The 12,171-nt window shown below is 39.1% G+C and overlaps 1 protein-coding gene across 2 annotated transcripts in view; it reads left to right on the forward strand.

Moving 5' to 3' along the window:
- LOC119132023 (cGMP-dependent 3',5'-cyclic phosphodiesterase) overlaps window positions 1-12,171 on the forward strand; it is a 90,143-nt gene that overhangs the window by 63,202 nt on the left and 14,770 nt on the right. For both annotated transcript variants that reach the window (XM_037266888.1, XM_037266889.1), the window contains exons 3-5: window positions 7,423-7,512; window positions 7,873-7,961; window positions 12,003-12,112. In XM_037266888.1, the coding sequence (XP_037122783.1) occupies window positions 7,423-7,512; window positions 7,873-7,961; window positions 12,003-12,112 (289 nt within the window). The remainder of the gene's footprint in view (window positions 1-7,422; window positions 7,513-7,872; window positions 7,962-12,002; window positions 12,113-12,171) is intronic.

Here is a 12,171-nt window from a genome sequence, read left to right on the forward strand (position 1 = left end):
TAGGTAGGTAATAAAATCAGCCTGAACTTAGAGCACTGAATTCACTTCATGACACGGAGCGCATTAAAATGCTCTTAATTTTCGATCTGAAAGGGCTGGAGTCAGACGTCTCTCTGTCTGTGGGCTTTCTCACAATAAAGAACGACTCACTTCACATTATCCTTTAATGTTTCCAATTAATTTGTCCGCATGATTAACATGTCACAGTTTGACTCAATTTACATGGCTTGTTTATTGATCAGCTCACTGTAGTAACATCTCATTTGGAAGTTTTGCTTCAAAACAAATATGACAGATATTTTATATATTATATTATTGTATTTTTTTCCAGAGATGCACATTTTGGATATAATTTTGCATATGAAATTTAACCCCCATTTTCAACAAATCTTTTCAAAGATTTTCTCCATGACTATTTCTAGTATTTCTCATTGTCCGTATGGGTCTTGATAGGTTCCAACTCACCCTTGACCCCAATGGGAACAAGCAGTGAAGAAAATGCAATTACTGGCTAGTGCAATTAGTGGCTGTCATATATCTCATCTGACCCCCCACCCCCCACCCCTACCCTTTTGCTTGTTTTTAATTAAAAGTTTATAGAGATGAAGCCAGACAGAAACAACTGTCTTGTCTCTGTTTGTCTCCCGAGGAGATTAATGCCTCACAAAGAGAGGAAGGCTGGCAGATTTTCTTTTCTGTCAGAAAATTGCACTTTATCTATTCCCCCGTGGGGTTAGCGTTGCATTAGTTGTTGACTCAATGTCAATTAATTGTGTTACTGATTGTTTGTTCTCGCCACCTTTCCACTTTACATGCACTGGAATTTAAAAGCAAAGTTGACGTTACTTAACTGGCACAAGCCATAATATGCTGTAAAATGGATCACTTAACACTATGATGTGCTTACAAAATGCTGGATGCTTCTACACAATACTTGTTTTTATGCCATTGTTTTATACCATTATGGTCTTCTTTCTTCTTTACAAAGATGGATCTTCATTCATAAGCCTAATTAAAAAAACTGGATGGTGTCTTGGAGGGGGGGGGGGGGGGGGTGTTACTTGATGGGTTTTTCTGATTAGGAGTAAAGTAAAAATAGGCTTATTTATTTACAAGAGTGGAGGGGCCTGTCTTCATGGCTTGGCTGTATTCTACAGTGCATGTGTCTCCAGTATGTTAGTGATGCTACTGGAGACCCAGCTCTGTTGGAATAACAACCAGGACCCATTGCATCACTACCAGGTCCCTCCGGCCACCTTGCACTGGCGACATGAGTCTTTCGGAGTGTGCTATTTGCTTTTTTTTTTTTCTTTCTTTCAGACTGCACATCTGATTTTGTAACTGATACAACTTAAGAGTGATGTCCGCACGTATTTGGATAAAGACGTATTTGTAGTAATGTACCTATATCACATTCATATTTTTTTTGCACTATTGTTGTGGTGTGTATATTAGCACAATACAGTTTAGAAGAAAATGTCACAGTCCAAATACTTTTGGACCAAAAAAATGCTAGTGAGTTGACTTGTTAGAATGTCCCCCGGCATAAATATGCAGCTGGTGAGGGAGTGAACACTAAAGATCTCCTTGAAGGCATCTCAGAGCTAATCTGATCATGTGGATGTAATTTACATAAAAATCTCCTGGCATAAATGAAGGTAACTATAATCGTACGCTGTCTCCATTGCCCTTCATCCTCAAGGTGTTTGATCAAGGTCAAAATGACAAGCTGTTGAAATTCAGATTTGAATAAGTAAAACAGCTCTTTAAATAGTGCAGTAGATAAGAAATGTGGTAGTGGCCCTCAAGGCTCCCACACTAATCCTAAAATTCAAACATCACCATGTTTGCTAGTTTGGTAAATATTAGCTCATGTTTTTTACTGACTTTGAATTAAACTTGGAGAAAAACATTGTGTTGCTAAATTAGCATTACACTGTGTTTAGTTGAATTCAATGAATAATGCATATCTGCACTTTACGAGAGTTGACAAATGGAGCATAAACAGCAGTTTAGTAACAATTGAATATTCCGGACAAATGTGCTGACGCAAAACAAAATGCAGCCAAAATGTGAAGAAAAATATATTTGCATGTCTATGGGTGTGAGTTAAACACAAATTTTCAGTATACGCGGGCTGGCTTGATCAATATCTCCTGCATATAATGCGGTAAATTGTATAGGTTTAAGTTGTAATAGCACCATTCACCACTGGATGGCAGACTTGGATTTGTTGTGTTTGCAATGTGAGTATGCCCACCAGTAGCGCTGATGACAAGGTGTTACCCCCTCCATCATTCAAGTTGTTCATCCCTGATCTCAGCAAATAGAGGCAAGTCACACAGCAATGAAAATCACGCATTGTTGTGCTGCTCACTCGCAATCCTCCTGCATCCTCTTGTTATCGGAGTATATTAATAGTCAGTCATTCTTTGCATTTAGAGCATGCACATTACCTTCCTCACTGCTGCTGAGCACCCGAGCTGTCTGAATCCCCCTTCATTGCTTCATATGATGGGCATACCCCACAGTGCCCAACTACAACAATGTTCCTATTTGTGTCATTTTCTTTCACCATCCGACTGTTGACGGGATATGGAACTTAATGAATAGCGCTAGGTCTGCAAAAGCCATCAGGATGAGCCGTCAAAGGCATACGCCTTGGGGTGTGTTGTGGAAAGTCATCCAGCCAATTTTTATTCCCTATATTCCATTTGACTTTGGGTGACAGGTGGATTACCTTAATTGGTCGCCAGCCAATCGCAGGCCACGTCTAAAAAGCCATTTACACCTACAAACAATTTGAAATAAAATGAATACCCTTTAAAATGGAACAAATAAAATGGAAGATGGGGGAAAGTGAAAAGTTAACACTAGCCCTAAGTTCAAGCAGCCATATGAGTTGGGAAAATATTGACTGCCTGTACAAATATATTCCTACTACTCTTCCGCAGTGGGAAATTATATTGACATTATACTGAGCTTTTTTCGGGCTTCATGGCGCCCACTAGTGCGCTCCCAGGTGTAGACTTGATTAAACTTTTCAGAGGTAGCTGTCCCCACAGATCTGCTCTAGACGTCTACCTCATTTTTCATTAACTTGGAAATGACATGATAGTAGTTCAGGGAAAGGGAGAAAGGCAACATTTTTCTTTACCTTATTTGTACGCCATCACACGCTTGTGCTGACTGCTATGTTGTCAGATTTTTACACCCGCTGCACAGTTGGCTCCCCATAGATATTTTAGACTCATTTGCTCTTCAGGTGGGCTCTGAGTGTGGCTCTTCCCGGAGAGAAGTATGTACTTCAGCTGATGCGTATCTTCTCAGCTTTTCTTATTTATTTATTTATTTTATTCGAGTATGAGCGTTTGACTTTTGATATGCGACTACTCTAATTGGATGCACGTGCTTTCTTTACTAAAGATGTTTGAATGAATTGTAAATATATAAAATTAAAAGCCAGTTGTGCTCTTTTAATTTAAAATATCAGAAGTATTAGGATTAGTGGTTCGGAATTGCAAGATGAATGAATTATTTTTGGTTTGCACTTTTTTTTTGCACCAGAGTTCTAATTTTTCATTTTGATTTGGCATTTGCACAATAAATGTTATCCTAGTTCATGTTATTGTTTTATTTTTTCATTTTATTCTTATCTGTTTTATCAATTTAGCTCCAGTAAAGGACAATATACCTGTTGAGAAATTATTCATTTATTGATTTATTATTAGATTAAGAACATTTTTACCCTAAAATCTATATCATGATATACACAGTGAAAGGTCTTCACACAGTTTGTTCATCCATGCGATCTCTCACATCATGTCTCATCTTTTTTCCAGTTATTTGTTAGTTGTGAACAATTTCAATATTTGAATATTGGTCAAACAGAATATTTGTCTGAAGAATTCTCTGTGATTTTTTCCTGATTATTTGGGCAGTACACATGGCACAAATATACGCTGTGTGTATGAGGGTGACAGGATTGGTAAATTTGTGGGCAGTAGGTAGAGGCTATAAAATCCTAATGAGAGGAATTTGTTTAGTTGTGCTCATCACAGGTGCCATCCAAAATGTCATAGCTCTTAGTGAGATGACAAATGCTGGTGATTAAAAAAAACAGACGAGTGGGAGATGAGAGGAGACATGTGAGGAAAGCGTGGAGAGATGGAATGAGGCAATTTTATGGCAAGGAAAAGGCAAAACCAACAAATCACTTCATGTATTAGTATGATTCAGTTTAACATTTCGATTTTAAGGGTTGGGTTACTCACGCAGAAGCAAATTGTGGAGAAGAAATATCTATTTAAAAGATAAAATAGCAAATAAATACAATAATGACAATACACCATTATCATAATCATGTTAGCAGGAGATGATAGCGTTGTCATGGCATTTTCAATTCCGATAAAAGCTTTGTCTAAATTAACTCAAAATGAAATGGCATTGGAAAAAACATAATCTTGTTAGCGTAATGAAATGATGTCTCTTTTTCCGTTCACAAATTTGAAGACTGCCCCTTCCCTTTGTACTAATATCCACATGACCATGTCCTCCATACAAAGTGTGTCACGGATTTTCTGGAACAATAAGTAAAGGTTTTTCAGACAATATAGACACAGTTCATAGTTCAGCACCGGGTTTCCCCAGGGATATGTACTAAGCCCCCTCCTGTTCACACACTGCACAATTACCAAACTGACATGTAGTGAAGTTTAGGGATTATGATTAGTCTGTGTTTAGAAAGGAAATAAAACATCTGGTGGACTAGTGCAAAGCTCTCTGTATCAGTATGAAGACGACCAAGTAGAATGATGGCGGACTTCAAGAACCGCATCGCCCCTTGCCACCCTGTACATTGGAAGAGCAGTATTGGAATTGGTGTCCAAATTACAAGCACAACTTTCTGAGGACAAAAATAAAATCTCTTCAAATGACATTAAAGGCTGCTCAGATGACTGTAGGGAATAACCCTCAACCAAAGACACACTCTTTCATACCTTCCCCTCAGGCAGGAGGTTACGGAACATCTGGAGCTTTATCACCCGGGTGAGGAGCAGCTTCTTTCCGCCAGGTTTTTAGCACTGTTAACGTCAAACAATGCTCTGTAGCCTCAAGATCAACACCCCTCACTTCCTATGACTATTTATCGTTGCACGTCAAAACTTTTTTGTATTATTTTTGTCGAGGACAAAATGACCTTGTCAACACCGGGGGCAATTCAAGCCTCTTGCATTTTCATTCTTCTGCATCATCTTTCACACATTTGAACCGTGAATAAGCATCTCCTTTATCTCAGTATGGTATTTATTTAATTATTCTTTTTTTGTGGATTTTGTGGGCTATTTTGTGCCGTAAAATTGATGAAAATTCAATTCCTTGGGTCCTTGAAAAATGAAATGCCCTTATTCATTAAATTGACAAATAATAGCGTGTCTGATGAGGCGTGACCAGCAGATGATTTGATATAAAAGATGTGTTGTGGGTTGTTGTGAGAAATGATTGTGAAAGGTCATAAGACAGACTTTTGACATTTACCGAGGCATAGCTCTACTTGGTAGTGCGTGCGCTCACACACCAAGAGTGACGGATAATATAATAGTTTGCATTCCGTTTCCAATCAAACATCACGATTTCCGCAAGCATTTCATGCTCTTTGGCTGATGATGCAACCCACCCTGATTGAAAGCCATTCTCTGTGGTTAGCCTCGGTCCAACTTCATTACGACACCACCATGGCCGTGTGATTGAGTGATCAAAGCTAATCACATTTAATCATATGTAAAAAGCACCAGATAGCTTAGGGATGGCTAAACTCTCCCCTCGACTCCCATTTTTTCGCTCGGCTCGCATCCTTCACAGTCTGACCCGGCACACACACACACATGCACACACGTCCTTGTCTTTCCTGTTTATTAAAAATTCTGAGTGCGAGTGAGTGGCAGACGAGAAGATAGAATAGTTGAGGGGGAGTTTTTAAAGTTGGACATCCTTGGTAAAGGCCTTGCAGGCATTCCAGAGAGAAACAAGATGTTCTGTGTGACTAACAGCTTTATCAGGACAAGCTGAATATGATCTGGCACTCACAGACAATATTTTGAACATGATGTTCAACTTTCCTATTTATATTCACCCCGCCCGCCGTCTCCAAAGCAGCTGTGTGTTAAGCATCTTAGATTTCTTCCACTATTTCTCAATGCTTTGATCAGATTTTGATGTCCTGCTGAGATGCACTTTCACTAAAATGTTGGAATAATGCTCAGTGATAAGTGGAAGGAATAAAAATAAATGGCACCCAGTGTGCAACATCTGAGTTGAAGTTATGACCCAGGCTTTTGCTCAAGTTTTTGGAGCGCGATGATGCAAAAATTCTCGAGGCACCGTCGAAACGTGTTGTCTTCCATCTTAATTTGCTTTGAAGATGTTGAACTGAAACAAGCCTCAAAGAAAGCCATCTTCTCTACAAACTACAAAGTCCTGGACAACAGTGTGCTGCACAGGGATCAGCACCTAATTGTACACATTTATAGATACGGCGCCTCCTGCATATGCATGAAGCTTTCATCAAGATTTTTCCACTCTTTGCTAGGAAATTGAAAAGGGAGGGGAGCGCGCTTAGATTAGGGGAAAAAGAAAGGCCTGATTGCGGGCCTTTTATCAGTGTACACACTAAAGGTTTCGTTTGTTATCATGCTTGGGATGATTCGGTATCAAGTTGTTTTTACATTCTTTGCACCAACCTGTTTTTCAGTGGAACACATATTTTATTCATGTCATTCCTATCAACAGAGGATATTGGTACTTGATCAGCTCTAAATGTTTAGGCCTGTGAACAAAAAGGAACTTCCTTGTTTGTTTCAGCACTGATTAGATCCCAGTTGCCCAGATGATCACTTTAAACTTGTTCTGAAGAGACGATGAACCACGAAAAGATTACCACCATTGTGCAATGCATTATTATTCAATACATTATTATTATTATTATTATTGTTATTATTTATTGTTATTATTATTTATTTATTTATTTATATTATTTATTATGTTATGTGGTTTACAGGTATTTTTTGCTGGGCCCACTTTACACTATTATTCTATGAATCATGAGCTTTTTCTTGCCTAAGAAACGCTGCGAGTGAATTGCCACACATTAGGTTTTCACAGTGCATGCATCAAATTCATCAAATGTCCAGGAGAGCAAACCTAATCCTAAAAAAGAGTTTTAGTTTAAGTGCCTCCAGTGTGTCAGTGTTTGAATGTAGCCTAGAGAGTTTTGCAGCTTGTTAAGTAGCTTGTGACATAGAACTTGCGCATAACACCAAATGAGAGAACTTTAGCTCAGGGCTCCGACTTGAAGATCCTGATGTTTATTTGAAATGAGGAGCCAAAAGAGAAACAAGGGCATATGTTTGTCTCCTTCCACAGGATGCTCTGCTGCAGCTGGCAGCCGTTGTCGATGTGCGCTCGCTGCGAGTGGCCCTTCGAGATGGCGTACAGACGCTGTTACCCCACACGGTATAAACACACACATACACACGTTTGAAATGTTCTCTGAGTGGTGGAGTTAATGCCAGAAAAATCACATTACAGTGAATCACATGTTCCACACCCACCCATAAAGACAAAAAAATAGAAATATATGAAAACAACTTCTACATTAACACACACATACAAATAGAGCAATCAACAATCCTCGGGCATTTTCTCTGCTCTTTGGGAACAAAGAGGTCCATAGGGGGTCTTCTCTCCCCCTTCTTCTTGCTCTGAATTCTGCTACATTTTCTTCCAATACTGCCGGCCAGATTATTGCATGGTCCTACACAACTCCGAATTCACACTTCTAATAAATGTTTGTGTGTGTGGTTTTCATTCTAGGAGTGTGTATGTGTGTACACACTAGATGGAAACTCAAGGTTGCTGTCGGACGACCCGCCGCACGAGCTGCCACAGGAGGGCAAGATCAGGTGCGTGCTGTGTGTGTGCAGCACGCCGCAGATGTTTGCTTTGAGTGGCTGACTGCTGCGCGTTGATTTGCTGCGCCTTTGTCGAGGGAGGTGGTGCCCTGAGAGGCATCGCAATAAGGGAAGGGAAGAGGGATGATTATGAGCTGCTCAGCGCTCAATCACGTCACACGCTGGCCTCGCTTCATACCGCTCAGTCTGCCATGACAACCTCGACGGTTCCCCTTTTACCTCGGAGCAACCAATTCCACTCCAAGGAGCCGAGAAACACAAGAACGCCATCAGGTGCCTTTGAGACGTCCTCAATTGACTGTCAAAAGTTGGGATTTGTTGGGTATAAAATGAAGGTAACTGGTCATTTGGCCACTCCTAATAAGCCCTCAGCGTTTCATTATTTTTGCTACATTTCATGATGACTGAGTGATTGTGATAAGACGCCAAAGGCACTTCATGGTGGGATTGAACCTTCTAAGTTTCGATCTGTCCGCTCCACTTTCCTCTACTTGATGCTCGTCTTCAGCGGCTGGAAGACTGCAGGGCTCGTGGAGGTGACAATGCTCGAGTTCCAAAAGAGGCCCAGTTAATGTCGTCTTAAGTGCTCTCCAGAAGCTTTGTGCTACTACCGTGGCTACCCATGCGCTAAAACCCAGCAGTACATTATTGATGAAACTGTCTCTTTGTTAGACAAGAAGCCCTTTTAACAGCTCACATTCACACACACACACACACACCTAAATGTACATGCACATGTAGATGCGAGGACAGTCCCGCAAGGAAACAAGTACTGTGTACACTAGAGGTTATTTTATCCATGTATCTTAATGTGAGTTCACAGTGGATTATCTTAATTAGTGACACAAGTGAGTCAAAAATATTAGGAACCTAACGTGTGGCAATTTAAGTGAAGATGTTGTCCGTAGGTGTGAATGAGTGCAGATTCGTCCAAATCTTTTTTTTTTTTTAACTGGTTTTGTCCATGTTATAACCAAGAAGCAACTCCGGGACCACTGCTTTGGCGGAATATTATTTTATTTTGCATCAATGGAGGATAAACCTATACAGGTTATTTATTTGCATCTATATGTTTATTTTGGAAATCTCAGCTACATTTGAAATAATTTGGATAGGTAAATGATTCACAAAATTAGCTGGAAAATTAATCAAGTCTAAATAATTTTAGTTTTAAAATTGTTACAATTATTTTCCATTACCAATTTTACAAACCACCTACAATACCGCCACGGACCACTAAAGGGCTGTGGACCTACAGTTGACAATCACTGGTTTAAATATATGTTGCTGGTGACCAGTTTGGGGTGCAGCCTGAATCTTGGCCAAAGTCAGCTGGGATGGACTCCAGCACACTCGCAAGCGGTCAAGAGATTAAATGGATGGATAATGAAAATGACGAGGAAAAAAAAGTTATTTCACCAGAAATAGTCTTTCGATTTACTTGAATAATTTCCTGGGGTTAAAGTTTAGAATTTCTAAGAATTTTAATGAGTGCATTTGAAAGGGTTAAACTCTTGCAGGCCTTTTTCACAGCTTGCGAGCCGCATTAATCAAGTCACCTTCTCCTCAGGCAGACACATTGTCAGAGCTGTTTTTAATCTTGCTCTCTACCAAGAACTAGCGCTCGCCTGGCACTTTGGACACACGAGTTGTCATGGTACTCATTTCATGTTTTACCATATTGGGAGGAATTTCTGAAAATTTACTGAAGAAGCTCAGCTAGCGTGCAATGTCTGCACAACCTGAAAGTTTTCTACTTTTGAAGTTTTTGACCGCTCATGTTTAATTTTAGAACTTCTTGATGAACACATATAGGTAATACTGTACCTATCCAGCTGACCAATATAAACTTACTTTATAGAACACAGCTAGAAAATAATCATCAAGGTCACGCAAACGGTGTAAAATTAGTATCTAATCAAATAAGTATAGAACCTGAGCCAGCAACCTCAAACTGGTCAAAATTGACGAGCCCAGACTGAGCTAAATTTATATGCCCTGAGGTTGCAGATATCAGTTGGTGCTGTAAATTAATTCTTAAACTGTTAATTAAATTTTTAATGAAAAGTGTTTTTGAAAAATGTTTCATGTTTTTTCCAAATTAATTAGATTTTTTACTGCTGCAAAATGTGAGCCAGCAACCTCATTCTTAGTTTAGCATCACAGACTAGGTAAAATAAATGAATTAACTACTTCACAAAAGTGTTGCATTTAATCGTTAGCGTTAATTAAAAAACATGAAAGATGTATGACATTCAGTAAACATTTATGAAATGTAAGTTTGTTTAGTTTTTGTGTGGAATTTTTTTTGAGCTCTTTATATCTTCTTGTCATGCGGTGTGACTGATTGTAGCAATAACTACATCAAAGTCAAAATAAATAATACAGTATTTATACTATTCAATATAATATAACAATTTAATAAAGTATAAGATTCTGTCATTTAAACAATAAATCCAAAGTTGTTTCGTATTTTTTTTAAACCATCTATATCAATTTTATGGGATTTACTTAATAAAATAAGCAACTAATGAATATTAATCAAGTGGTCCAACTAATGTAAACCAATGTGACAAATGGTTTCTACATATGAGCGTAGTTATATATATTCAACGTATGAATCTGAATTAGTTCCTGTCTTTAAATACCAAAAAATGAAGATTGACAATACGCCGCCAAATTAATCAATCAGGACCGACTTGTGAGTAGCAGTGCTCACCTCCAAGAAGGTCAGTGACCTGTAACACACCCTCAGTGTGTTTCACTGATGGCTGTGTAGTAAAGAAGCTCACAGTGTTATTTAAGCATGATTCAATATCATTCGAGCCATCCTGGTGTGGTTAATGATAACATGATGAAGTCCTCACTCCCACATACACTCAAAGGCCTCGGCAGGTGCATTTACACATTTGCGGTGTGATACAATATCTGGATCGCATTTAACTGCATTGTTGTAAGCATGCCATCTTAATCTAAGTATTTTTCCCCGTCTAATCCCATTTTACTGTCAGGTAGCAACTAAATGATAGTGGAGTTCCCAGGCTTCCATTGACCTCCCATCGGAGCCACTGCTTTTGCCCTCCCATGTGTGAATTTACACAACGATCGTACAGTAAAGCCGGGCAATACGTAAAGGGCAGTCCCTTTGCTACCATCGTAAGCTACGCCAATAATGTTTTAGTGAGCTAAAATAAATGGCCATTTAAAAGTCAATGCACCATACACATTTGAGTGCAACGCTGGAAGCGGAATTCAGACGCTTTGAGCATGTAATGGGTGTTTTGTGTTGTGTGAGTCACTGCTGGAGAGTTCGGGATATTATTAAATGAAGCACAGATGATGATGAATTTACCTTCTTACATTGTTTTTATTACTCGTTTCCAAATTGGCGTGGAAGCGATTGGAGCGCAAAATGTTGTCAGGTTTCTAAATGTTTATAGTCAGCTTCAGATTTACATTTAGGTTTTGCTTGTGAAGACTACAAAAATACTAATTTGAGGTGTAGACGGCATATAAATGAGATATTTCTTGGTGTTAGCAAAACCAGCTGAGAGAAGATGGAAAATCAGTAAGAGGCATCACAACAGATTTGTAACCCTAACCCTAACCCATTTCCAATACAAGCTTTTGAAATGTTCTGAAGAAAAAAAAAATCAGTGCTATACCAAGAAAAAGGTAGCTTGAAACTGTTAGAAATCCTCAAAGTTGTTTGCTGGATCAAGATGGAAACACCTAGAAATAAAAGCTGATCGTCTCATCTTTTGATTTCAAACCAATCAATCAATCACCATCTGCTCTCGATGTCTTACTCAAGGTTTATAATTCTTCCCGTTTTTTTTGTTTTTGTTTCGTTTTTCAGGGGCTGTCAGTTGATATTTGTCAACTGTGGCCATGTGAAGTCCTTTGGGACGTTTCTGTGATTAAGGGCGATATAAATAAATTTGATTAGACTCCACTTGGTCGATCTTTGGCTCTCTGTGAGTTAACTGCATTTGTTCTACTTCAATCAAACCTTTTCTCTTTTCTCAACAGGAGTGTTGTCGAGCAGCTGAAGCGATGTCAGTGTGCCGGCTTTCCCTCATCGGAAGTGCCCGAAAAATACAAAACTTCTCTTGCAGCCCCACTAAAGGCACACCAAAGAGGTATGTAGAGAAAATTAAATTGCGGATGGATGGACAAACGGACAGATGGATCATGTAGT

The sequence above is a fragment of the Syngnathus acus genome, chromosome 13 (assembly GCF_901709675.1).
Source record: "Syngnathus acus chromosome 13, fSynAcu1.2, whole genome shotgun sequence".
In the NCBI taxonomy this organism is placed as follows: domain Eukaryota; kingdom Metazoa; phylum Chordata; class Actinopteri; order Syngnathiformes; family Syngnathidae; genus Syngnathus; species Syngnathus acus.